General features: G+C 40.5%; 2 protein-coding genes across 2 annotated transcripts in view; both read left to right on the top strand.

Annotated features, from left to right (window-relative positions):
- LOC145479996 (uncharacterized) overlaps positions 1 to 26,081 on the top strand; it is a 239,927-nt gene that overhangs the window by 129,298 nt on the left and 84,548 nt on the right. The gene's annotated exons all lie outside the window — the stretch shown is intronic.
- Positions 10,232 to 26,081, top strand: part of LOC145480719 (CUB and peptidase domain-containing protein 2-like) — a 17,073-nt gene continuing 1,223 nt past the window's right edge. Inside the window, exon 1 of the mRNA XM_081459036.1 lies at positions 10,232 to 10,507. Coding sequence (XP_081315162.1) covers positions 10,441 to 10,507 — 67 coding nt within the window. The 5' untranslated portion in view covers positions 10,232 to 10,440. The remainder of the gene's footprint in view (positions 10,508 to 26,081) is intronic.

The following is a 26,081-nucleotide window of genomic DNA, read 5'->3' as shown; positions in this document are numbered from 1 at the left end:
AACGAATGGGTTAGAGAGCAACCGAAAATGCGAAGAGGTTTCTGTTGGAAAAGTTTACAGGAGGGGTGACAACAGGTAAGTCATACTTCAAAGATCAAGTAGTGATCTTCACAGTTATTAAAAAGATGCGTCCTATTTCCCGAATTCAGCAGGATGAAGAACCCTAACCTTTGCGGTATCGATCAGAAGGGTCGCTATTGATTAAAACCTCTCTGAAATTAGATCTTGTTGACGCGCAGACTTCCATATCTTGAGCTCTTTTCACAAGTCTATTCCCAAGTGATGTAGAGGTCAGTTTCTCCTTCCTTTTCACCTGCAGTGGACGTGAGTTTACAAATCACGGCATCTAATGTTTCACCGGATTGTTTGTTTGATCTCAGAAAATCAGTACGATAGCCCAATTTCGATATATTAAAATTCAGCCTAAAACAATAGACAGCACGAAACCTCGAGCTGAAATCTATTGTCTTAGGCTGAATTTTAATATATCGAAATTGGTCTATTGATCCCAACTATTCAGAACAGTCTAAGGAGCCGTGGAACTGTAAAATTACTTTAAGAAAAAGATCATTAAATTAATCATTTGAGAGACTAAAAACTTTTTGGTCAGTAGGCTGTCAAATGTGATTCAGTTACTTGAGAATGTTACCAGTAGGGGGTATGTTTAATTTGCTACTGAAGGAAACAAAGAAGATCCAGCAAAGGTGGCAAAAGAAATGACAGTTGCTAGGGACGAGAGTGGTAAGCTTTGTTTTGCTCCAGAAGAATGGCGAACAACCAAGCAAATAGCTAGTCATCTCTCACGACTTGCAGAAACGCAACGTCAGCAAAAAGCACCTGGAGAACTACTTGTTGAAGAAGCGGAAGCCATCTGTGAGGAAGACCTTCAAGCGTGGGAAACAGAAAGACAGGTGCAGGAACTGCAGACAGCGGTGTACCAAGAGGTCGACTTGTGGCATCCAATTAAATAAAGTGGCCATGACATCTGTGGCCTTGCAAAGCGTGTCATGCTAAAATCAAAGTTTAAGGTTGCGTAACTGAAAGAAATTTGCTTTCTCTTTGGAATAGAAATCGAGGGGCCTACTGGTAGAAAAGACTGTTACGTGAGGTCTCTCGAAGATCTGGTACAAACCTGCAGTTGTTTTAAGGAATGACTTGAGGATTCTGATAACAAACCGGATCACTGAAAAAAAGCGCTTGGCGTGAGCAAAACAAAACAAAACAAAACAACAATCGGGGATAACGCAGCCGAACTAATTTCTTGTTTAATTTGTTGCGTAAGGTTCCATCGACAGCATATATAACCAAAGAGCGCGTACTCCTAAGGACCCTCTGATGTAACTGACAAGCCGGGATGACAAGTCCAATGCTTATATTAAAAGCGAATGACGTATTCGGTAAGGGCTCCCAGGTAAATATTTCGTTGTCCGACATTTTTTCATTGACAGACCAACGAAACAAGCAAACTTCAAATAGGTAAACGAGAGACCGGAAGCAAAAGCAGACATACTTTGGAAAAAAAAAACATTTATCTGTAGGAAAAAGGAAATTCCAACCCAAAGAGGATCTGCACGGAAAATTCTCTTTACTAAAAATCAAGCGCACATTTTTCCGTTAGTTATCTTTAGTTTTACGCAGTTTAATTTATGGGTAGAACAATACCATGACACTGTTTCTACTTATTTCATACATCCAATCTGATTGCATTTTGCGGTAAAAGTAGCGATCATATTTCAGCTTTCCTCAGTGATTCAGAGGGGAGCGTGTCGAGTAGAGAAATTAACCAAGGAGAGTCAGTCAAGGAGAGTAATAACTGTAATCAGTTTGCTTATACATTGTACAGAGATTTGTTTTACTAGTCTTATGTAGTGCAAGTGTCAAATAACGGTAGTCCTTTCGAAGTTACTAAACGGAAACTTTTTTTTTTTTTATATAGGCACTGCTATTTCTGTTATTACATCAACCATTTCAGTTGTTCATGCTTTAGCGTGCTTTATAGAGTTATGAAGAGCTCGAGAGTTGGATAGGATAAGAAGTGTAAGATTTTTTCGAGGCGAGAGCATCTCAGATTCCTTGACGATGGAAATGTACATCAAAAGCCGCGCGCTCGGAAAAAAATCAGATGAAGCTGTTTATTCACAATATTGCGCGGTTCTGTTAGCTCTTTTTTAAGCGTGATTCGTTCATATCATTATTTGTTCAGACCTTGAGCTGTTTATAGCGACAAAACAGACGTTTCTAGCAACAATGCGACGGCTATACGTCCATCCATACCCAAAGTAAAAATAAGTAGGTCCTAGTCCCTTGCGAGCAACCCAACTCAAGATGGCGTCGTTCTGTTTACTTCGTGTCTCTTTTTAAATTCTCGTTCTGTTAAATTGGCCAAAGAGGGGTTCTGAATTTTTTTTGGACCACTTTAGTCAACTGCATATATTTAACACTGGACAAACCCAATGCGAATTCCAGGAGCGGCTTAAACAGCACATTGCTTGCGTCGTGTCGTGCTGTACAGGACATCGAGTGGTAGGAGAAATGGAGGTGATGTAGTATCTTGGTGTTTGAATGACCCAAAAAGATTATTGCTGTTTGTGATAGAGGCAAGGTAAGAGTGTTTGGTTTTGGCATCCGATTATTGCTGAAGTTTTAGTTGTGCGTTCTGCGGTAAGTTGAAAATGGCTTATTTGTTGCTTATTCGCAGATACGAAATATAGGTATTCGAAAACTAAATGGTGTAGACTGACTTGTGCTTACTTCTCATATCTCTGACTTTTTACAAGAAGTTTTATGTCCGCTAAATTTTACAGTTTTTGCTGGATGTCAAATTTGGGTCAAATTTACCAGAAAAACTAGGACCTGAGGTTATGATGGAGAGTGGATCTCATATCTCCTATACCAAACCACTTGAAGAGCAAACTTTAGTATATTTATTCATGAGTCAACCTAACCTATCTATGATGTTAGTATGGAATAATTTGGCCGACCCCCATCTTTCAGCTTTTTCAGATTTTGCCTGGTTTTCTCAGACAGTGACTCTCAACTCTTTATACTATACTATACTATCACTCAGACCTTTTAATTAAATGTTGATGATTCGAAGATTTGAAATAATTAACGAAGTCGCTTCGAAGTCGCCTCTTTCGAGACGAATTTCTTCAGGATAACGGGCACTTCAGAGGCTGAAACTTCATTGAGTGGAAAAGCTTGAATGTTATCTTGCTATAGTCGAAAACAAAAAATGTAAGCTTGTTGGTGTCACCTTCTCCTTTAAGGTGAAATACTTTGTTGAACTTTTACATTTGACGACTGATAGCAATTAGGAACAGGTCAAACATTTTCAACTTTTAAAGGACGCCTTAGAGTACAAATGTTCCGGTGAACGCTTGTTCATTAACACTAACAGCATCCGTTGAGACGGGCGAACAAAACACTGCATGCTTGAATTTAAGTCTTGACTAATTGATATTCGAATCGGTCGTGTCAGTTAGTTAGTTGTCGTTTAGCAGTCGCAGAGTTCGGACTGAAAACAGTACGTTTAGTCGCTGCGTTTTCGTTTCGATTTTTGTAATAGTTGTAGAATTTCGTATTGTCGACACAATTTGGTTCTTGGAGCTGGATGAATTCTAGTGGATTCTTCGAATGGCGCCCAAAGATGGAGTCGATGACGGTCCAAAACGCCCTCGAAAATCGACAAAGAGGACATCGAAACATGGACTTTCGCGGCAAATCGAGTATTTTCTTCGAAGAAGGGCAGCGTTCAAAGGAGCCGTAACGAAGAATTCAAAGAAGGGTAAAGATATTATTAGCAGGAGCGGTAGCAAAACGGTGCTACGATCCGTAAAGGAAAGAGTTTTTCAAGCATTACAAGATGTGAGTAAAACAACGCAAAACGATGAGGTGATTAGGCAAGCAGAATCAGAAGAATGGTTAGACAATTTACGGAGCGAAGTGGAGCACATCGTCGACTCTATTGAGGAGTAGTAAGAAAGCCGTGTAGATGAGCCGCCATCAGTAATAGGAGAATTTTCCTTGGTCGCCGATGAAGTTAGCGAAGTTGACGGCAAGGAAAGTTGGAATTCGGAATCGTCTGATGATTCGCAAGTGGTCAACTCAAAACAGAAATTCGTCGAATTAATGTCGAAATCTGCACAGTCCAAAGGGAGTAAATCAGCTCCTAAGGGACTGCAATAATTACCTGTAGGGGGGCACAGGAAAAAATTGCAACAAGAGAGAGGGGGGTTGGATGTGGAATTTAACGAGTGGGAATGCCTTGTTTGGAAAGCTTCAGAAATTAAAAGAAGACCATGTTCGTCGGGGGCAGTACTTCCTTGTGTACCTTAATGTGCCTCAATGTACCTCAATGTGCGATGAATGCCTTAATGAAGTAAGTAAGTAAGTAAGTAAGTAAGTGAGTAAGTGAGTAAGTAAGTAAAGTAAGTAAGTAAGTAAGTAAGTAAGTCAGTCAGTCAGTCAGTCAGTCAGTCAGTCAGTAAGTAAGTAAGTAAATAACCTTTATTTAAACACGATAAGTAATTAAGCTTGCAGCTCGTGGGGTCGTATGATGAAGGTTGGACAAGAGTTGTTGCTGTCCAACGTTCTCCAGTTCTAACCCTAGATGCTACTTCGCCTGGAAAGTATTTACCATTCGCTACGGCAACTTCTACCAGAGACCAGATCAACAAGTTTGTCCCAAGTGTTCAGATAAATAGATTGTTCAACTCAGGCATGTTAAGGCAAGGCTTATATCCAGTGTAGACCACTGGAAAGATAAAACCGTTTTTGATCTGAATCAACGTTATTTTTCTCCTAGAGGGGACGAAAACTTACCACAAACAAAATTTGACGTCCTTAAACTCGTTAAGGAGTATTTATGGTAGTCACGTGATTTGGGACGTCACAGGCTTGCTTAAAATGATTTCTAAAATGGGCCAAGGATAGTGAGCTACCACGAAAAACTAACCATAAAAAAATTTTAACCAATGTCTAAGGCAACTATTTATGTCCTGAAAGGATGAACTCCTTAATTATTAAAGGCTATATATGGAAATACAGGGGGACACGTGACCTCTTTTACGTAATATTTTCTAAACTGGATTGTTTTAGTCGGCCATTCAGGACAGATTCTTGCACGGGCCATTAGCACAATTGTGAAAATACTAAATTTGACAGTTATTGTAGGTCATCTCGGTGGTCCATTTTCAGTTGTTTTTCCAGAAAGGAAAACAATCAATTATAGTCACGTGACTTATTTAATCAGATTTTATTGGTCTTACAATATTAAGGTGGTCGAGATTGGTCAGGCTGCCATTTCTGCAAAGATTGAACCAAATTACTGTTTTTCGGGTTTTATGCAAATTAGACTTGAGCCATGCCTTAACATGCTTGAGAACGAGGGAAAATTGCCCTCTTCTGAAGAAAGGTCTTTGCAAAAGGTATGTTCCCAGTACAACGTTGACGAGACTGCATGTAAAAGTTATGTGCATCACCTTGAGTTCCTCGATGCAAAAGCCAAAAAAAGAGTAAGAGAAAGGAACACTCTTCCGCTTATTTCTTGGACAATTGAAAAAGATGTAAAAGCGCTTTCCAACAAGCAGCTGAAAATGTATCTAAAGCAAAAAGGTCTTAAGATAAGTGGAAGCAAAGCTGAGTTGATTAATCGAGTTCTCACCCACACACGCGAGAACCTTAACGCCAGAGATGCTGTAGAAGATGAGGAATCTCCCAATTCATGCAAAGACGACGTCCCTAAATTCAGCAACAAAGATTCTGACTCGGAAAAGAAAGAAAGTGAAGAAGACGAATTAGACTAGGATAAATTCGACTCGCAAGATTTTAAGAGATTGCTCAAGGGAATCAAGAAACCCGCTTTAACCGTCTTCAGCGGAGATAAAGACCTTTGTCACGAATGGAAAGCGCAATTTGAAACATTCGTGGATCGGATGAAAGTACCAGCTAAAACCAAGATGACAATGTTGAAAGAGGCTCTATCTGGCAAGCCATTACGAGTTGTTAAGCGGTTAGCCTACCCATCTAGACAATATCAAACTGCCTTGGAAAAACTTCATCAGAAGTACCGAGGTGAAAAGCGACTTTTGCAACGTTACCTCGAAGCCATTTCGCTTGCGTCTCCTGTCGAGGAGGCTAACTTAAAGGAGTTGGAGATTTTATCGGATCGTTTAACTGACGTTGTGGTTAAGCTTTAGGATAGCGACCAGCATCAAGATCTCGCAGGAGTATCTACACTTTACGTATACATTGCAGTGCAACAAGAGTTACCAGGATCTCTTCTTATCGCCTACCAAGAGTGGTTGCACAGGAAGCCCAGGAAGGATTGACTATCCGTATTTTCTAAATGGTTACAGAAGCAAGTTGTTTATCGTATGGAAGTCGAAGAAGTTAAGGAGAGAACGAGGAAAAAGACAGAAAATAATATCAAATCAAAGAAACACAAGCATGAGAAAGGAGCAGTTCGCGACGTTACTAGAGAGCCCACACTCAAGTGTGTTGTCTGCCGTGGACCTCACCAAGTAACCTCATGCGAGAACTAGGGTGAAACATCCATTGCGAAGAGATGGGAAATCGCAAAAAAGAATGAACTTTGTTAAAGAGTCTCAATGCGGAGACCTGATCTATTGTTGAAGCATGGACACTGAATGAAATGTTTCACAGCTTGTCTATTCCAGAATGGAATCAACACAAGGTCAAGTGGGAACACCTTAAGAATATTCCATTTCCTAAAGCCCCTGGAAGAAAAACTATCGACATTCTGATCGGATCAGACCATCCTGAACTTACGTTACCCTTGACAGAATGTTACTGTCCAATTGGAGCGCCAGTACCAAGAAAAATGCCATTGCGGTAGACCTGTGATGGACGTTTACGTACCCTTTCTTCAGCAGAGAAACGTTTGTTCTCTTTAGAGAAAAGCCTCCTCAAGAAGCCAGATGTTGCGAGACGTTACAAAGAAGAAATGAATGCGAATGCCGAGAAGGGCTACGTTCGGAAGTTAGAAACTAACGAGGCAGAAGACGGTCCAAGCTGTTACCTCCCACACTTTCCAGTCATTAGGGAAAATAGAGAGATCACTAAAGTACGCACAATATTTGACTCGGCTGCGAGTTGCAAGGGCGTTTCCTTGAATGTCGCGATGCTTACGGGCCTAAACTTCAAAGAGATGTCCTGCAGATAGACTGAGACCTGTCGCGCTAGAAGCGGACGTCAAAGAAATGTTTTCTCGGGCTGTCCCCGCTGAGAACGACCGCAAGTATCAAAGACTGTTATGGAGAGATCTCGATCCCACAAGGCCCGTGGATGTATATGAAGCAGTCCGTTTAACCTTTGGAGACAGAGCATCCCGTTATCTCGCGCAGCCACACCCTAGGCTTTAAAGAGAACTATCCAGCAGCAGCTATGGTTCTGCTCCGAGATATGTACATGGATGATATCTTTCACTCAGAAGAAACTGTAGAAGACGCCGTTCTCGTCCATGAAGACTTGACAAAGGTCCTGGCTGGCGCTGGTTTCCGTGCCAAAAAGTGGTGTAGTAATCGAACAGAGGTGCCAGAAGAAATCCCACAATAGGATCGAGCAACTGGAGTAAAGCTAGACGACTCAGAACTTCCGAGTGTCAAGACATTACGAGTCCATTGAAATGCGAATGAAGATGTTTTCACGTTTATTGTCAAAGAAATCAACCTCTCCTTTTACACTAAGAGAGGACTGTTAAGTCGTAATGTTGCACTGTTTGATCCATTGCAGGTCTTGGCGCCATACATCATCTGAGCAAAAATTGCATTACAAGAAGCCTGGTTGCGTGGTCTTGAATGAGATGAAGAGTTTCCTGACGATTTAAAGTTGACCACTCATCAGTGGGCCAAACAGTTGCCAGAAGCTCCACAGGTCAAAATCCCAAGTGGCTATTGACATTACGAGGAGGCAGTGGAAGATGTCTCACTTCATATATTCGTTGACGCGTCACGACTAGGCTATGACGCAGTAAGCTACGTCAGATACGGACACGTGGGTGGACAGATCTCAGTTGCCCTGGTAACATCCCACGCCTTGGGTTAATGGCAGCAGCACTCGGAGTGCGGTTAGCTGAAACGGTCTCTGAGAGGATAGAAATTCCGCTAAGTCGACACACCCTGTGGACGAACAGTATGGACGTAATCTACTGAATTCAGGGTCACTCAAGACGACTGAAATCGTTTGTTACTATTCGAGTAGCCGACATTCAACGGAAATCGGACCCAGCTCAGTGGCGACATTTACCAGGAGAACAAAACCCCACTGACGACGCAACAAGAGGTCTGGCCCTAAAATACCTATTCACTGAAAGTCGCTGGTTCTAGGGTCCTGCCTTTCTACATGAGAGGGGGGGGGACATCCTGGCCTTTAGAAAGTCGCCTCGGTTTGAGTGATTGTAGTGAGGAAGGTAAACAAGAGCTGGCTAAAATCAACCTCACTTCTCAATATAAGCAGTCCCTGCCCTTGTTTGACATGGAGAGGTTTTCTTCCTGGGGCCGATTGTTAGGAGTTGCAGCTTGGATCGTGAGATTCATAACCAAAAGTAAAAGAGGAAGAATTCAGAAAAGCCAGGAGACCGGAAACAAGCAAAACTACTCATTGGAAAAAGTCCTAGAAACGGAGGAAATCAGTAGCGCAGAGAGGTACTGGGTTTGAGCAATTCAAAGAGAACGCTTTTCGGTGGAATTGACGACCTTGAGAGGGGTGGGAAGTGTCTTAAGAAGCAGTCCGCTGTGGAGAGTGTCACCATTTGTGGACAGTGATGGAATCGTACGTGTCGGTGGGAGACTAGAAATGTCCGGTCTACCTTACGATGCCAAACACCCTGTACATGTCATATCATATTACCGAAGAAACTTCACATCTCAAAACTTGTCATCGCCCACATCCATAATCAAGGTCATCATAACCTCGGAGTGAACTTTACGCTTGCTTAATTATTACGACAGAAATACTGGATTGTCAATTAGAGATAAAAAAAATTAAGCGATGGAAACGAGATTGTAATGTATGCAAACTTGGAAGAAAACGCAGAGGTGACCAAATTATGGCAACACTACCTCGATCAAGCTAGACTTGGCACATCATTGCGATGTTTTGCTCATTGTTGAGTCGATTGATGGCCCTTTTGCCATTAAGCTGACGAGAAAGGTGACTTCGTTATCTGTGCCTGTTTACCTGTACGATTACACGGACAGTTTATGTAGAAATAGCTTACTCTCTGGATACAACCAGCTTTCTTAATGCATTTTCCAGAATGGTGGCTAGACGTGGAAAACCGGAGGTGATGATTAGTGACAATGACACGGACTTCAAGTCAACCTATAGAGAATTGCATGACCTAGTCTCAACTTTGGATCAAACTCGGATCAAACAACAGGTATCTCATAATGGAATCCAGCGGCGATTTGCCCCCGCCACCCCCCCCCCTCCCCCTCCTCCGGTGGATCGCATCACAGAGGAATTTTTGAACCCCTTATCAAGTCTGCTACAAAAGCCTTATGTGCAATCCTTGGAGAGTCCAGAACTATGTATGAAGAGCTACTAACGCGGTGGTCGAAGTAGAAGGAATTTTGAATTCCCGCCCGCTCAGTTGTTGTAGCAGCGATCCCAACGATGAGCATGTTTTAACATCAAACCATTTCCTTTACGACCAAATGGATGGACAACTTGCACCCAGGGTCATCGATGATATTGCGTTCAACCCGAGAAATCGATGGCGATTTACACAAGATCTCATCACCAAGTGCTGGAGAAGACTGATGAAGGAATACCTGACGACCCTGAACACTCGAAACAAATGGGATGAGGAGAAACGCAACATTGCTCCCGAGGACAAGGTCCCGATGGTGGATCCCGGCAACCCACGATTGCATTGGCCTTTGGGTCGAATTCAAGAGGTTTTTCCTGGCCCTGACAGGATGGTCAGAGTAGTACGCGTTGTAGCAGGTAGCAAAGATTATTTTCGACCAATTGCAAAGTTGTGTGTAAGGTGAAATCCTTTGTCCAACTTTTGCATTTGACGACTGATTGGGATACTTTACCAGATGCAATTAGGTACCATTCCAACATTTTCAACTTTCAAAGGACACCTTTGAGTATTTCTTAATCTTATTTTATAATTTCTACATTCTTAACTTTAACTTTGTAAATGTAGAATAACTAACGTTCTTAGAACTTTAACTTTCAGCTTTATTGGTATGCAGGGCCCCTCTGGAAACCATTGGACGCAAAAATCTTATATTCTTGGCGAGTTTTTCTTTATTCATACGTGGCAACTGACACGGTTGCCCCTCCCACTCCCCAAGAATCTTTGACAGGCGTTCTTCCAGTTAATTTGATAATCATTTCTTTGCAGAAATGGTAATTAACAAGTAAAAGGCAGCAGATCATTGCGACAAAAAAGACTCCTACACCATGAAAATGCTCCTCTTACTGCTCTTGCTCCTGTGGAATGATAAGGAAGGTGCTCGCGGAACACAAGGTAAGCAGAAATATTGTGTCGATATGCCATCTTTTCTAATTGTCGTAGTTGATTGTAACAGATATAACGGGAGAGGAGGAGTCGTTGAATGAAAAAATTAAAATTAAATGAAAGAAATGTAATGACAGACAGCTTCGAACGACTAGTACATTGAGAAAAACGGTGAGAATATTCGCTCTGGAATTCCACTCGAGACAATTGTTTCGGGATGCGCCCATGTAAACTAACACGCGATAGAAATCTCGAGCTCATAATCTAATTCTTAAGGTTACACATAACCTTGAGAGTGCTACGTTTGTCCAAGTTTTCTTTTTAAGGAAAACAAAAAGGTCTCTATAAAATCTAACATTTCCTTGAAATGAAAGTAAAAACTTAAAACGCGCGCGAGTTATTTAAAAAAAGGTTTTTTAATAGAATTTAATAAAACAGTTAGGTGTCATAATCCTCATAGCGCGTCGACTTTTCGCGCGACACGGCTTCCTCCGGTAGCTCCTATTACAAGGGCCTCATTAGCATTTTTTGTTGGCATGCTATTTCGCAGTTGAGTTCTGGAATTAATGCGTTCTTCCATGCTGCCTATCACTCTTTATCGAGGTCATGAAACGTGCTAAAAAAAAAAAAAAAAAAGGAAGAGAAAAGGCCTGGGAAAGCGAAAATATCGAAGCCAGGACCCAAGAAGAAGACAAAAGCAAAATTTTTCGAAGACAAGAAGAAGACTTTGACCAACAGCGGCAAGGAATCGTGCGTATTTATACCTGTACTCTTACCCCGCTTTTTTCTCTGATTTTTCTTATTTCTTACGAGCGGTGAAGACCTCTCTATAAACGCATGCTGAAGTTCAACAAGGAGAACTTGACTGTTATACTATTATTGCCTTGAAATTCCCACGAAAATCATTTCGCTCGCTGTGAACGCTAGGAGTGCCACGATTTCATTGGCTGGCGGCATATTCTGTTGACATACATCGGAGTAAAGGCGTGACATGTTTACAACTCTTCAAATGGCGATAAAAACTTGCAATAGTTTTTCGCGAGAATACCATCTCTTTAAATGAATTAAGGTGGCTCAAAACAGTAATATTTTCGTGAGCAGCCTGGACTCTAACGCGCACTTCAGCGCGAGGCATCACGCGATCACCTGAGGGGTCGCGAGATAGCGCGCGAGATTTAAAGTTTGCAAAACTCAAAAAAAAAAAACATGGCGGCGCAAGGCCTACTTCGTAAAACTTTGTTTCCGCTAAGTTTAGTCAGCTGTTTGTGATATCGCTTATTTTTATCTTCGAAAACATCTATCTTTCAGGCAATTTCAAATGAAAAAATTTTTTTTTCAACCGGTGTACTGGAGCCTAATCGAAAATTGTGATGCTGATGTTGCGATCGCTCGCGCCGGCTATTAATCTAAAAAAGCAGTAGGAAAAATACTATTCTTCAAGTTTTCTTTGTTCTTTTAACTAGGCCAGTCTCACTTTCGGGTATTTATGGTACTCTTCTTCTACCGCTCATGCTGCTAACGACTGCCTTCACGCGTGCGCAAAGTGCGATCTTGCAAAGTCGAGATTTTGATTTGCGCGTAGAACGCGCGGTAGAAATTCCTTATCCACGAAGCTAATATTTCAAAAACTGATCCCGTGACCCTACCTTTTTAATGCAAAAAATTATTTAACAGCAAAAGCGGAATGCATGTGCGAAATTGTAAAAAACTGTGGAGTGGAAATTTTCCAATCTTGAAATTTCCATTTTTTTTTTTTAATTTAGCAAAATCTACTCCACAGATTTTTTTCTAATTTTCCATGTTTCTTCTCTTGTGTGTAATAAAAAGATTAAAAAAATATATATGGGGTCACCGACTTAGTTGTTAAGATAGATGCAATTGATGGTAAAAAGTGGTTCAAGTTTGCTGCTATGCAACAGAACAGTGCAACCTTAATTTATGACATAAACACAGTGAAAGGTACAGTGGAGAGTTACCTTAAAAAAAATAGCACAGCCATTCAAAACAGTACAGTTCCAAGCCTGGAAAATCGCACTTTGTTCTAAAAGTCTCAAAAAAAAAACAGAAAACTGTTTTGAGCCACCTTAATAGGGTATGTAGCCGTTGGTAGGTTGTCACGAAATTTTGCCAGAACATTCCTTAAGCATCAAGGATCAAAAAGGTGTTGGGTATTTTTTATATCATGAATATTTCTCTTGTGACAGGCGTGAGCACAACAGGGTCGGCAAATTATTCGATACTATAACTTAACGGGTCTATATATATGTTATTGGCGGGCTTGGAGGTCCGTCTATGCTGCCCGAGGCCGCAGGCTTCGGGCAGCATTTTGAAACCCGAGGTCACAGTTTTTCACTATACGGACCGACCCTAAGCCGGACAATAACATGTTTATCTTTTTTTTTTTTTTTTTTTTTTGCGGTAAATTGACTTACAACTGGGTTTGTTTACGCAACTTTTTCAATGAATTGGCTCACGCGCCGTCTACAAACCATTCGTAAGAACATTTAACTAGCGAACGAGCGAGTAACTCAGATACTAGACAAACAAATATGTATTAAAGAACAGTTTTATTTCGAACTACTTTATGTTAGTTTCATTTAGTTCAACAGTTGATTTCTTCAAAAGTGTCTTTCCGGTGTAAAATTTCAAGCAAAGTTTGAAGTTGTACTACAAAAACAATGTCTGTCAGTCGCTGCGAATCTCTCGAAATCAGACTTTTCTAACGTAAATTGAGTGACAGCGAGGAAATTCGTTAAATGTATTCCACAGAAATTCTCTCTAATACTGCAACGATCAGAGAGGTAAACTCGACTGTAATTGACTCATTTCTAGACGTGGATACGCGAAGCGTAGAAAGGACTATTGTTATGGGGCAAAATATGCAAATGTGTCACTCACTCAGATGTAAACTTTTGGTCGATAACATGGAGAGCCTGGGTACCAGTTTCTCCAAAACCTCCAAAGTTGAGAGCAGCCCTTTTGGTTTTTGTGTTTCGCTTTTGTAAATATGTAGTATGTTGCCTAGGGCTTTTGTTTACACATAGATGAAAGCTGGGAGAGGTATTTATGACTTTGGTCATATATCGGTCGCAACAGCGCGGCCGGCGAGGTCAAAGAATTGCTACAAGTGAAAGACAGGAAGTGAGATCGTCTTTACTAGACCGTCGTGGCTCATGCATAGCTTTTTTCTTGCATGGCTAGAGAATTTCATGGTTTTCCACTCGCTTTCTCTCCTTCTAGAGTCCAAGGTAAGCGTAAGGTAGCCTGTTTCTGTATTGTATTTTTTTATGTACACATTGAAATTCTGGCGGTGCTCGTATCTTCAAATTCGAAACCCGTGATTTATTAATTTTGTATTTTCAAATAAGCTTACTTCAAGCAAAAAAATTCAAATTGCTTTATCTTTTAATATTGTTGTTCTTCACTCTACATTTCTTCTGTATTTTATGCAGTTCGACCAGAGTGAGCATTTCTTCATAAATGTTATACAAGTCAGCATCCACGATCGAGTACCGATATGCCCTAAAATTTGAGTGATGGATAGACAAATTAGCATCCAAGAGACTGTGTAGATCTGTGTAGAGAGAGATTTACTGTCCAATCATGTCAAACACATTAAGCCATGTCAAGCAGGCATAGTAGCTGGTGATGTACGTACAATCTTATTTTTGTTCTAGAAACGAGATATTTAAACAACTGGAATCAAAACTTGAAACAGATATAAATTGTACCTGTCAACAACCGTTTTGAATGTTTCTGCTTTGCTGGTGAAATGAACACAAACAATTGCCAAGATAGGAATAAAATAATGTGATTTCCGTTTCCAAGAAAGAACAGTATTGCTATTTTTATTGTGTACATTACAATCTGTAATACCCTTTTTCATTTTGTATTACGTCAAGGTGAGGGGACTCCCTAAAGTTGATTCAAGGTAAAGGTGCACTTTTTGTCAGGGGGGGGTATGACAAAAAGGCAGGGATTTTAAACATTCATTGCCAATTTATTCACGAAAAGGGAAGTAATGGGTCTACTGTAGATAGGCGAAAGGGGTTTCAAGCTTAAAGCTACATGTACCTGTACTCCTCAAACTCATTAAAAATTCATCAAGTTTAAACAAAGGAAATCGTGACCGTGACGGTGTTTGGATATCTGATCTTAATTAGCATAGATTTTTACGATTTTAGTTCTCCGTTTCTCCTTAGTTTTAGTTTTGATTGAGAAGATATATCAAACACTCAAGACAGTGTTTGACCACATTTCCAAACAGCTCGAAGTTTGTCAAAAATACTGCGCTACACGTAGTATTTTTAACTCTCTTCTTGGTGTTTGGAAATGTGGTCAAGCGCTGTCTTTCGTGTTTGATATATTACACGGTACAAGAGGTAGTAGGTGATTTCATGGCAGAGTATCATTTCAGCCAAACTTTTTCAAGTAGCCCTCTCTGGGAGGGATGCTGAAAGCTGTTTGTAGTGATTCTTATAATATTTGCAGAAATACTTTTCTCTCTATTCCCATTTACCAGCTAGATAAAATCATATTACTAATATTTGTAATATCTTTTATTTATTTATTCAACTTTGCCAAACTAATTAAAATACTTGTATACATTTCTAGTATTAGGCAGGGACATCAGACCACTACAACTTAGCCAATTACAGTGGATCCCTCATAATATCCGTGTCCCACTGAAGTAAAATTAAATTGTGCAAAATATTCTTGGCATTCTTGAGCTGATTGCCTTGAATTATGAACGTTAAAAGCATGTGACATATATACTTTCTGCATAATTGCAATACAGCCTTTTCATAATGCAACACTTGCTGGTTAACTGAAGAATCACCACAACCAAATTACCTTGACCCAAAATGCACTGCTGACTCGCTAATGTTATACATGTTATGACCAATAACTCTGACTGGGTGTTAATTTGAGACTGGTGAATATGGTGAACTCTCATTTAATGGCTTCCTTGTGCAACAGACTGTAGAAGTCAATTGACACTACATGTACAAGTTAATATAATATTAATTATTTTCCAATGCCAATCAAAGTTAATTGATACATTCCACTTTAAAATTTTTAAGCGGTGTGTATAAGCAGCCTGTAATTTGATCTTTGTTTACTTGCCTAGTCACACTGCACATGTACTACTTGAGCGTTCAACAAGGCTTTTAAAAAGTCATTTCAAAAATTATCAACTATAAACTAATCATAGATCAAGTAAATGTATGTAGGCAATGTATCCATGACTTCTTCATAGTTTCCTTTGATTTACTTAAAATTGTACAGAGGGAGACACACAGGATTACGCACCATTAAGGCGCCGAGCTACAGACGGCCAAACGAACTCTCACAACTTCAAAAAGCTCAATGGAATTTACTTACAGTGACTTTCCTTGCCATTTAAAGGTGAATAGAGATAAACCAGCGTTGATTAATCGTCTATGGAAGTGTAAAAAGGGCGAAAGATTGACAATTACCGCTAATTCGTTCTCGAAAGTAGATCAACTCGACGGATTCCGTCCGCCTTGGCGGTCCGGATAAGAAAATTTCGCCCGCTCCAGGAACCAATCAGATTGCAGAATTTGTTGAATTTCGCCCGCTCACGAGCTGACAAAAAGATAAAAAACGATCAAAAAAAAAAGATAACCAATAGGAAGACAGGAAAACCCCAACACCCTTTGAGAGATTCTGGCTTGCTGTTTAACACTGTGCAGTTCTTAAGAGGTGCCCTCTGTAAATTTCAACTATAACCATTTGGACCAGAAAAAATCAAATTCCTCAAACTTTCTCAGATGAATGGTCTAGATAAGTGATTCACAAAAATATAACTTTCAGTTCAATTCGATTCGTATTTTAGCGCTGGGGCCACCATCTTGGTTTTGCCCCTCTGAGAGGGCTTTCAGCGGCCATTTTAGGGCACATTTTTAACAATTTGCCATACAAAGAAAACGGTATAAATCCGGGTAAAAACTCTTTATTCGAGACAAGCAAATGTTTCTTGTTACATTGAGAGGCTGTTTTGGAAATTTGATCATTACCTGATTCTTTTACAGAATTTTAAATTTCTTCCTTTTCAGACTACTCATGAAACGCCATAAAAAAGGCGACATTTAAAGGAAAATATCGCCAAAAGTACATCACTCGAGATTCCAAAACTACCCTCCACTTAAAGAGCAATGTCTTACCTGTAAAAACATGCAATAAAATTTTGAGGCAGTTAAAACTGTCAAATGTTAGAAGAAGTTTAAGCTGTGCTTTTGTCAACAAAGATCGCCGTCCTAATTAGCATAATAACGTGAAAATAACGATGCACAGAGAAAATAATGATATATTCCACTCACCTCGCGACATGTCGACGACTGGATGTTCCACGATGCCTCATGTTATATTTCCAGTATGTTTCAGCCACATTTTCGGTGATTAGTGTACGAAATCACTCTCAGACATCGCCACGGTTAAGCAGATTTCAACTCTCCGAAGCCCGCTTCGATTCATAGCATCTATCAATATTATTTGTCTTTCGTCTCATAAGCCGCCGTTTACAAAAAGTTTAACAGTTTGCTGAGATCCTAACTGACCCAGAAGTCAGTTAGCAGCCTTTAAAATCCTCCTCTTAATCGAGGATTCTCATCAAGAGCTCGTTTAAGCTCAGTTCTGTTTTGATCTGTTGTGCACCCGCCATTATTCCACAGATTGCGTCACATTTGACAAATGCACATTCCAACGGGTTGGAGTAGGGTGGGTAGGAAGTGAAAATGTAACCGACATTAAACCCATTTTACGCATTTCTGTGACTAAACTAGTAACTGGCTTTACCAGGCATTTTCTAGGTTATTTTCACAGGGTAGGTTGGGAAGGTGGGGTCCGTGTATTAAAAAAAAACAGAAAAAAAGAAAAACGACAGATATCAGGTCAAAAGATTATGATCTGTGTATCTTGATCAGCTTTATCAGTTCATCAGTGAGGCCCTATTAGGGGTTTTCAGGATACTGGATATTTGGGTAAAAAAATTAATAAGATGCAAGAAACTTAGGGGAAAAATCAATGGGGTAGAGCATGTTTAGATCAGATAAAGCGGGACAGTTGTGTCTTTCGCTGCCGGAAGTGCCATCAAATTTTGCAAAAGACAACAGACTGACGAATAGTGCGCAGGAAGTAATGATAAGCGATGTTTTATTGAAACTCCTTACATTTTCTTAGCCGTTTCAGTTTTGCATCAGAAAAGAAAATGCTCAGAAAATTACTGAAGGGCAGTTAAGGACGGTGCCTTCTTTTTTGTGGGCACACGGTCTGTGCATTACGTAAGGCATGGTTTAAACGCTAGGCGCGCGCTTGGGTTGGAACTAGTGACGTAATTAAATACCCTACCGAGCGTGCGCCTAAAAAAAAAATCCTATTGTGGCCGAAACAAATTTCGCACTAAAATTACGAGCCTGTACTAAAACCGGGATTACCGGAAAAGTAGCATATCGCTAAGCACTACCTGTGAACGGCTTCCAGCTGAAAAACGAGCTTTTATCGTATCCGTAGAAAAAAATGATACTGAAATTCAACTGTAGATGGCATAATGCGCGCGCAAAACAACTGCGAGAGACGTCAATGTTTAAGTTACTTGGGAAGTAACAGGAAAAAATGTAACGGACACCGACAAAGTTTTCGAAAGGATGAAACAACTCATCTAACTTTTGAAAAGGGGATGATTACAGCTACATTTTATGGTATGAATTGGAAGTGGCAACCCTATTCAACATTGCATTAGTTTTTGGCTGTGAGGAAAAGTTATGTAGACTGTATTTTGGCTAAGCCAGAGGAGTGCTGTCCAGGGACGCTCAAAGCGCAGTTGCGACGATTCTGTTACTAAATACATATCAAAAGTGGTTTTTATGTTACCACTTACCACGTAGTTTAAAGATGTTTTTTAATATGTTTAGTTTTCTGCATGTAAAGGCGAACCTTGGGAGAATCTGTGAAGAAATATCTTTACCTTTTTTTCAGAAAAATGCTACCGTCAGCAGTAGCTAATTATCTCGGAAAAATTAATGACTACCCCCAGTTTTCTTTGTGGATTCTAATAACCCTGGGTAAGATCTACTTTTTCCACGTTTTCTTAATCTGGCGGAAACACGTTTGTATTTTGTAGGCACCATTCGCTATGAGCCTGAGGCACCCCACAGCCGTTAATGTCGTTCAGTTCTGTAATGGAGCACAGCTGCATGTCTGCACAAGACTAGTTTTCAACCCTATGCAGGGCGCTTTAAAATACCCGCATCTATCAAGCGAAGCACTAATGTTGACGCTTAGCTTTTTAAAGACATTATAGATGCGTTTAAGGCACACAAGTTGAATGAGTCATAAGCAATTGGATGAGTTAACTGACACTTGTCAAAAATATCTGCCGCTTGATTCTCAGCGGTTGTTGTGTATTCTTGGAGGACCTTCTCCTGTCTGTTTCTGAGCTTTGAAGCCATTCTCGAGAGGAAGGATTCAACGTGGCAAGGAGTCAGGAACTCATTAGAAGTTTAAGCATTTAAACTGTGGTTAATGAGCGCTGTAATCTACATCATAGCTGTCATCTAAGGTTGACGCCAGTTCGGTTATCTTCCCCCTATTAGCCATTGTGCAGTAACCTTAGGTCAATGTCCAATGCAACCCAATAGTTTTACCATATGGGAAATCATATGACAAAGCTCCCCGTGATTTTCCACCATGCTCTCATGTGATTTCAGCGTGCTATACCCCAACTCCCTCAATCCCCAGTTAGTAAAACCCCATTGTTTTCTGACCCTGTCCCAGTTGTGAGCTAGTATTCAAGCTAGGCCGTTCTCCGCTTTCCCCTCCCTCCCTCCCTATATTGGTAGCTTTGTCCTTTCCCATCTTTTTCCTCCATGTGGTTGTAATTACCTTTCATGAGAAGGTGGCTTTCGCCTGCTGAACCTTCTCGGTTTCTTCACTGCCACGTTCTATTTGTTATATTGTGTGTAAACCATAGCTGCTTAGTCAATAAAGGTTTTTCGGTGGCAGGGAAGTGCAACTAGGCTGCACTTTGCCCCACAGTAAGTGCTATGGCCACCCTTGGAAATAGGTCCGGATCTCTCCAGGATGGTGTCATCGTACCATCTGACCTATTGTCCTCCCAGAGGGGCACCCCCTCTTCTGGTCCATCCTATGTTACTCCAAAGAAATAGGTCCGGATCTCTCCAGGATGGTGCCATCGTACCATCTGACCTATGGTCCTCCCAGGAGGGCACCCCTCTTCTGGTCTCCTTAGTAACATAGGTTCCCCTAGAGACGCCGCTACTCTAGGGGAGATAGGCTCTGTCTTCCCTGCCACCCATGTTTTGCCACCATAATCAGTGTTTTGTTTCTATTTCCTGTATATACCCAGCAAAGGGGAAGGGGGGGGGGTGCAATGTTGTTACCCATATAAATGTCCTTGCTGGTACTGTTAGATCTGCCCCTCCCCCTGTGTGGGTGTGGCTTTAATAATTTACACTAAATTGCACACCAGCAGGGTCTCATTAATCACAGGTGAACCGCCTAATTCTGGCCTCATCTTTTCAGCGCCTCGTCTTTTGTGCTACAGTAGTTGCTTCTACTTTTATGACCGTCTCCTGACCCGAGAAAAACTTTTCTTCAAGGTAGTTCTTTTTGTTTTTCATTGAAACGAGTAGCCTTTTTCGTCACTTTCAGAGCCCAGCCTTAAGGTTTAATTTCTTCAGCAAGGACTAGTGGAAGAGTAGAATTTGCTAGGACAGGGTGAACACCACGATTGTCGCTATATCATATTTTGGCCTTGTCAAATAGGGTTTCCCTTTCAGGAACAAGTCAACACGAACCGTACCGTAAATTGTTCTTCAGTAATTTTCTGAGCATTTCCTTATCTGGGGCAAAATTGGAACCGCTTAAAAAAGGAGTTTCAATAAAACGCCGCTTATCACTACTTCTTGCGCACTACTTTTCAGTCTGTTGCCTTTTGCAGCATTTGATGGCATTTCGGGCAGCGAATGACACAAGTATAATGCTGAACAACAACAACAACAACAACAACAAAAACAAGAGGCTTTTTATTGGAAGTCTATCGGTATTCTATGTAATAGATGAAAATTCTCGTCAAAAACTAATGGCTGTCAATGAGATTAGGATAGTTGTTTACAAATATAGTGTGGAATGTTGTGTCTCGATCTCTTTGCAGACACAAAGGTTGCCATGTAAGAACTTCGGGTTAAGCGGTACAGAATTCGGGACACATTTAATTTTCTCTTTATTTCTCCAGCTCCGTCTTTATCTATTTATTCAGTGAAACAAATGTGGGCTTCGAAATTAGTAACAAGGAGCTACGTTACCTAACCTCAAAACCCCTAAAATCTGATAAAAAACTTTCCTATTCCACCGTGATATAAGTATTAAGAGTCCAGAATAACTGCTTATAGCAATTGACATACTTTTATTTTATCCTAAATAGCAGACCATTGTTGAGGCCCCATAGTGGGAGGGAGGGGTGTGTGTCGGTGTATCCCTTATCCTTGTAACTTTTGTGCTAAATATCTTGTATTCTGTTAAATCCAGCTCAACGATTTCCTACTCAATTAAGGTTACAGTATACCTTCGGGTCGGCAATTTTCTTCAAATTTGGATTTTTGGGTCAAAATAGTGGTCGAAGAATAATCTCTAATTTCTGAAAAAATTTTTTGAAAAAGGCTAAATATTGGCGGAGAAATGGCGGTTTTACGTTTTCACCGGAAGTAAAAGTTTACCTCTTGATTGACAGCCCTATGGCGCGTATGTAATCAACCGAGACGATTTTCGCGGGAATTACCTATATGGATGTCACGTCACGAATTGACTACTCAGTTGATCAGCATTGTTGTTCTGACTACCCAGCATTTTTGGTGTTAGGCGTGTCTCTATTAAGTTATAAGAAAACATAGACCACGTTTAAACCATGGACCAGTTGGAAAAAGCGAAAACAGCGAAGAACGAATGAAAATACATCAATGAGTGAAGAAGCGAAAGTTCGCCACGCGGATGAAGCTATAGTTATCGTATAAGGCGGGTAAATATTCGTGGTAAGAGAAAAGAAAGGTTCTGTAAAAATTTCGGAACTTGACCGCAATAACAGGGATGTTGACAGAGACTCTTCTGATGAGTCCGATATCGACTAATCGTCGGACTCATTGGGACCATTTGAAATATTATCCATGCACAGTTGCCCACACACAGTTGCTCTCCGCGCTTTCTTTTGTTTGTTTCCTTTGCTCAGCCACTCTAGCGTTCGTATCCTTTTTAGTCTCCCCCATTTTGCCAGACCAGCTTCAAGAAAAACCGAGCTACAGAAAAATTATCTCTCTGCCTTCGGTTCCTTGAGCGCATTGCGAAACACAAGAGTTTTTTAGAGATTCGCGCGTAAATTTCACCAGGAGGTTAACGGTAGTAAACTTTCCCTGCACTGATTGGCTTAGTTATCTGAGAACCCAGTTGAAGGCGTTTGTGGGCGGAGTTTGTTTGCGAAGCAGAAAATTTTTCTTGTCGCTGTTTTCTCGAATAAATTTTTTCACTTGAAGAAGACATTCTAAAAAGTTATAACTCAAAGGGAATTTGTTCAATTACTCTTAAATTTGGACAGTGGCTAGTTTAACATATAAACTACAAAAGCGTGTCTGGGAATTGTTAATTTCGAAATACTTTTTCTTCGAGAGCGATTTTTGTACGATCACTCCACATTTTTTTAATCCTATTCGAAAATGTTCTGTAACTTTTTACTGCAATTGAATATGCCAAAACGCAGACACGTTTTTTGAGCGCTTTGGGCCCTGAAACCGAGGAAAAAATTAAATTGGCGAAAAACGAAATTCGCTTTGACTTGTAGCTTTCGAAAGGTGATTCGGGCGCTCGCGTTTAGTGGTCGTGAAAAATTCGACAATTCCTTTTCTTTCAAAATTCTTGGTATAGTTTGATAGCCAGCTCCATAAGCTTTAATTTGATATAGGGGTTTAGGTATCTACAGCTTAAACTGCACGCGCTACATCGCTTGCGCGCGAGACACCCCTGAAGGTATACTGTAACCTTAATGTCCTGTTTTATCTGATCTAAACATGCTCTACCCCGTTAATATTTTCCCTAAATTTCTTGCATCCTATTATCTTTTTACCCAAATATCCAGTATCCTGAAAACCCCTAATAACGCCTCACTGATGAACTGATAAAGCTGATCAAGGTACACAGATCATAATCTTTTGACCTGATACTGTCTATCGTTTTCTTTTTCTTTTTTTTTTCTTTCTTTTTAACACACGACCCCCCACCTTCCCCGCAAAAATAACCTATACGCTGCGTTTTTAAAGCATGGTACTGGCCATGCGGTTGAATGTTTAAATGTTTAGGCTGGCCTTGTCCAGCCACATTTATTCTTTTGCTTTTCGAGACACCAATCTTGACACTTGCGCCCCGAAACACGTGATGTGGCAACGCGTGTTTCGGGGCGCAAGTGAGTTCAAAATACGGAACTTGATATAGTGAACGGGTCATTTTGCAATTTATGTGCGTTGGCTGTTGGGCTGGCGTTACATATCTTCCCTACACAGTGCTGACGAGCCCCAAGAAGGGCAAAATAGCTGTGCACTGTTGCGATCGTACTTTATCGGTACTTGTCATGTTGGTGTCTCGAAACGTTTTTCACGTAGTATCAGCCTTGCAGTCTATTGTTTAACCTAGAAAATGCCTGCAAGCAGAAGCTCGTCTTCAAATCATTCTGGTAAAGCCAGTTACTAGTTTAGTCACAGAAATGCGTAAAATGGGTTTAATGTCGGTTACATTTTCACTTCCTACCCACCCTACTCCAACCCGTTGGAATGTGCATTTGTCAAATGTGACGCAATCTGTGGAATAATGGCGGGTGCACAACAGATCAAAACAGAACTGAGCTTAAACGAGTTCTTGATGAGAATCCTCGATTAAGAGGAGGATTTTAAAGGCTGCTAACTGACTTCTGGGTCAGTTAGGATCTCAGCAAACTGTTAAACTTTTTGTAAACGGCGGCTTATGAGACGAAAGACAAATAATATTGATAGATGCTATGAATCGAAGCGGGCTTCGGAGAGTTGAAATCTGCTTAACCGTGGCGATGTCTGAGAGTGATTTCGTACACTAATCACCGAAAATGTGGCTGAAACATACTGGAAATATAACATGAGGCATCGTGGAACATCCAGTCGTCGACATGTCGCGAGGTGAGTGGAATATATCATTATTTTCTCTGTGCATCGTTATTTTCACGTTATTATGCTAATTAGGACGGCGATCTTTGTTGACAAAAGCACAGCTTAAACTTCTTCTAACATTTGACAGTTTTAACTGCCCCAAAATTTTATTGCACGTTTTTACAGGTAAGACATTGCTCTTTAAGTGGAGGGTAGTTTTGGGATCTCAAGTGATGTACTTTTGGCGATATTTTCCTTTAAATGTTGCCTTTTTTATGGCGCTTCATGAGTAGTCCGAAAGGGAAGAAATTTAAAATTCTGTAAAAGAATCAGGTAATGATCAAATTTCCAAAACAGCCTCTCAATGTAACAAGAAACATTTGCTTGTCTCGAATAAAGAGTTTTTACCCGGATTTATACCGTTTTCTTTGTGTGGCAAATTGTTAAAAATGTGCCCTAAAATGGCCGCTGAAAGCCCTCTCAGAGGGGCAAAACCAAGATGGTGGCCCCAGCGCTAAAATACGAATCGAATTGAACTGAAAGTTATATTTTTGTGAATCACTTATCTAGACCATTTATCTGAGAAAGTTTGAGGAATTTGATTTTTTCTGGTCCAAATGGCTATAGTTGAAATTTACAGAGGGTGCCCCTTAAACATTACTGCTTGCGTTTGATACCCGATTAATTCGGCCGAATGACAGTCGGTCGTTTTCCGTTTTCCAGCTTCTTTCTTCTCAACAAACGTTCGCGCGAAAAGTTTCCAGTCGATAGATTTTTTTTAAATTTTTGCTGCGGTCAGATAATGAGTTACTTGCGTCAGAAAAAAAAATTGGGGGTCATCGACCGCGTTTCAGAGATAAAGCGCGCACGTGTGGAAAACTGCCCTGATTTTGAAAAATTGGCGCACGTACTTCAACATGGTCTACAGGGGTTTATAGTTAAAGTTATCGAAGGTGAGTCAACGGAGGCAGACGATCTTAGTCATATTTTATAGGGTGGGTCTGTTGCGTAAATAATTCTAAACGTTAACAACGTTCTCACAAAACTTAACTCTTCAAGAGGCATTTGAAACCGTTGCACAGATAAACGATGAGTTAAAACGGAATTCGATGGTACATTTTGCAAAAATTGAAACTTCTAGTCGATAGATTTTCTTCATTTTTTCGCTAAACGTAGAAAATCGGTAGAAAAAATTATCCATCAAAAGAAAAATGGGGGTCACCGAACGTCCAAGATCGTTAAATTCAGGAAAAGCTATAGAAATGACCATCTGCCCTATCGTTGCTCATTTTATTACTTAGCGCGCGCGCGCTCATGCATGACGTAACGTGTGAATTTGCGTGCGCAGTAAGGATGCGCAGAAACAATTAGCGCGAACGTCCTTAAAGTGAGTTGGAGCCGTTTGGGCATGAAGTGTTTTCGTTAATGAGAGCGGAAGGGGTTGGGTGAGGGGGGGAGGGGTGGTCGTCTGCTCTGTCCCCTAAGCAATTCCCTAGAACTACCACTGATAGAAAACCAAAGTGTTGGTAGACATTCCAACCTAATAAATTTCTGCTTAATTACATTCCCAAATGTGATGGGAACATCGACGAAAGACGTTTTCAGCCAATAAAATCAAGTAAATGTGTCATCATGACGTCGCATTACGCTAGAGTACCTGTAGCTATATCCCAATTATTCTATTTTAATTTGGTGGCCAAAGCATGAGCGCTTTGCCTGGTGCGGGTCTTTGACGGGTTTTAGGTGAAGCACTCAGACAGTATTCATTATTCCTGTTTTATGGTCTAAGGTTATCCTATGCATACCTGTTGTGCAATGTGTTTTCCCAAAAACAACTCTTACACATACAGTCAAACCTGTATATAACGGCCCAGTATATAGCGATCACCCTGTGTATAACGGTCACTGAACAACTTCCCAAAAATCGTCCCTTGTATTTACTGTTAAGTTGACCTGCATATAGCGGTATATAACCTGTATATAACTGACGCGGTCAGCCTTTAGACTTTCTGAATCCACAATTTCATGAATATTTCATGTATTTACCTGTATATAAACCGTCACGAAATTGGGTTAATGACAAGCTTTATTCATAAGCAGTCACCAAGGCAGAGGTCTCACAAAAATACAAATATTAGTACTGAACACAACTGCTAATACATGTCATTGCCTACGTCCGACAAATGCTTGCGGCAGATAACATTAAAGTGTCGTCGCTTTCAAACAATAGTTACTGTAACTGTAACAACACAACTGTACCACACCGTTTTCACTTTCGTCATAGTTGCCTGATTATAACACTGTACTGTACTTATTTGTCTCAAATTGTTGTCAATAAACGTAAATTGAGTGATTTTCCACTTGAAAACATTGTTCATTAGCTT

The sequence above is a fragment of the Orbicella franksi genome, chromosome 1 (genome assembly GCF_964199315.1).
Source record: "Orbicella franksi chromosome 1, jaOrbFran1.1, whole genome shotgun sequence".
Lineage (NCBI taxonomy): Eukaryota > Metazoa > Cnidaria > Anthozoa > Scleractinia > Merulinidae > Orbicella > Orbicella franksi.
The sequence above is the reverse complement of the archived record's forward strand: the minus strand, read 5'-3'. Positions and strand labels throughout refer to the sequence as shown.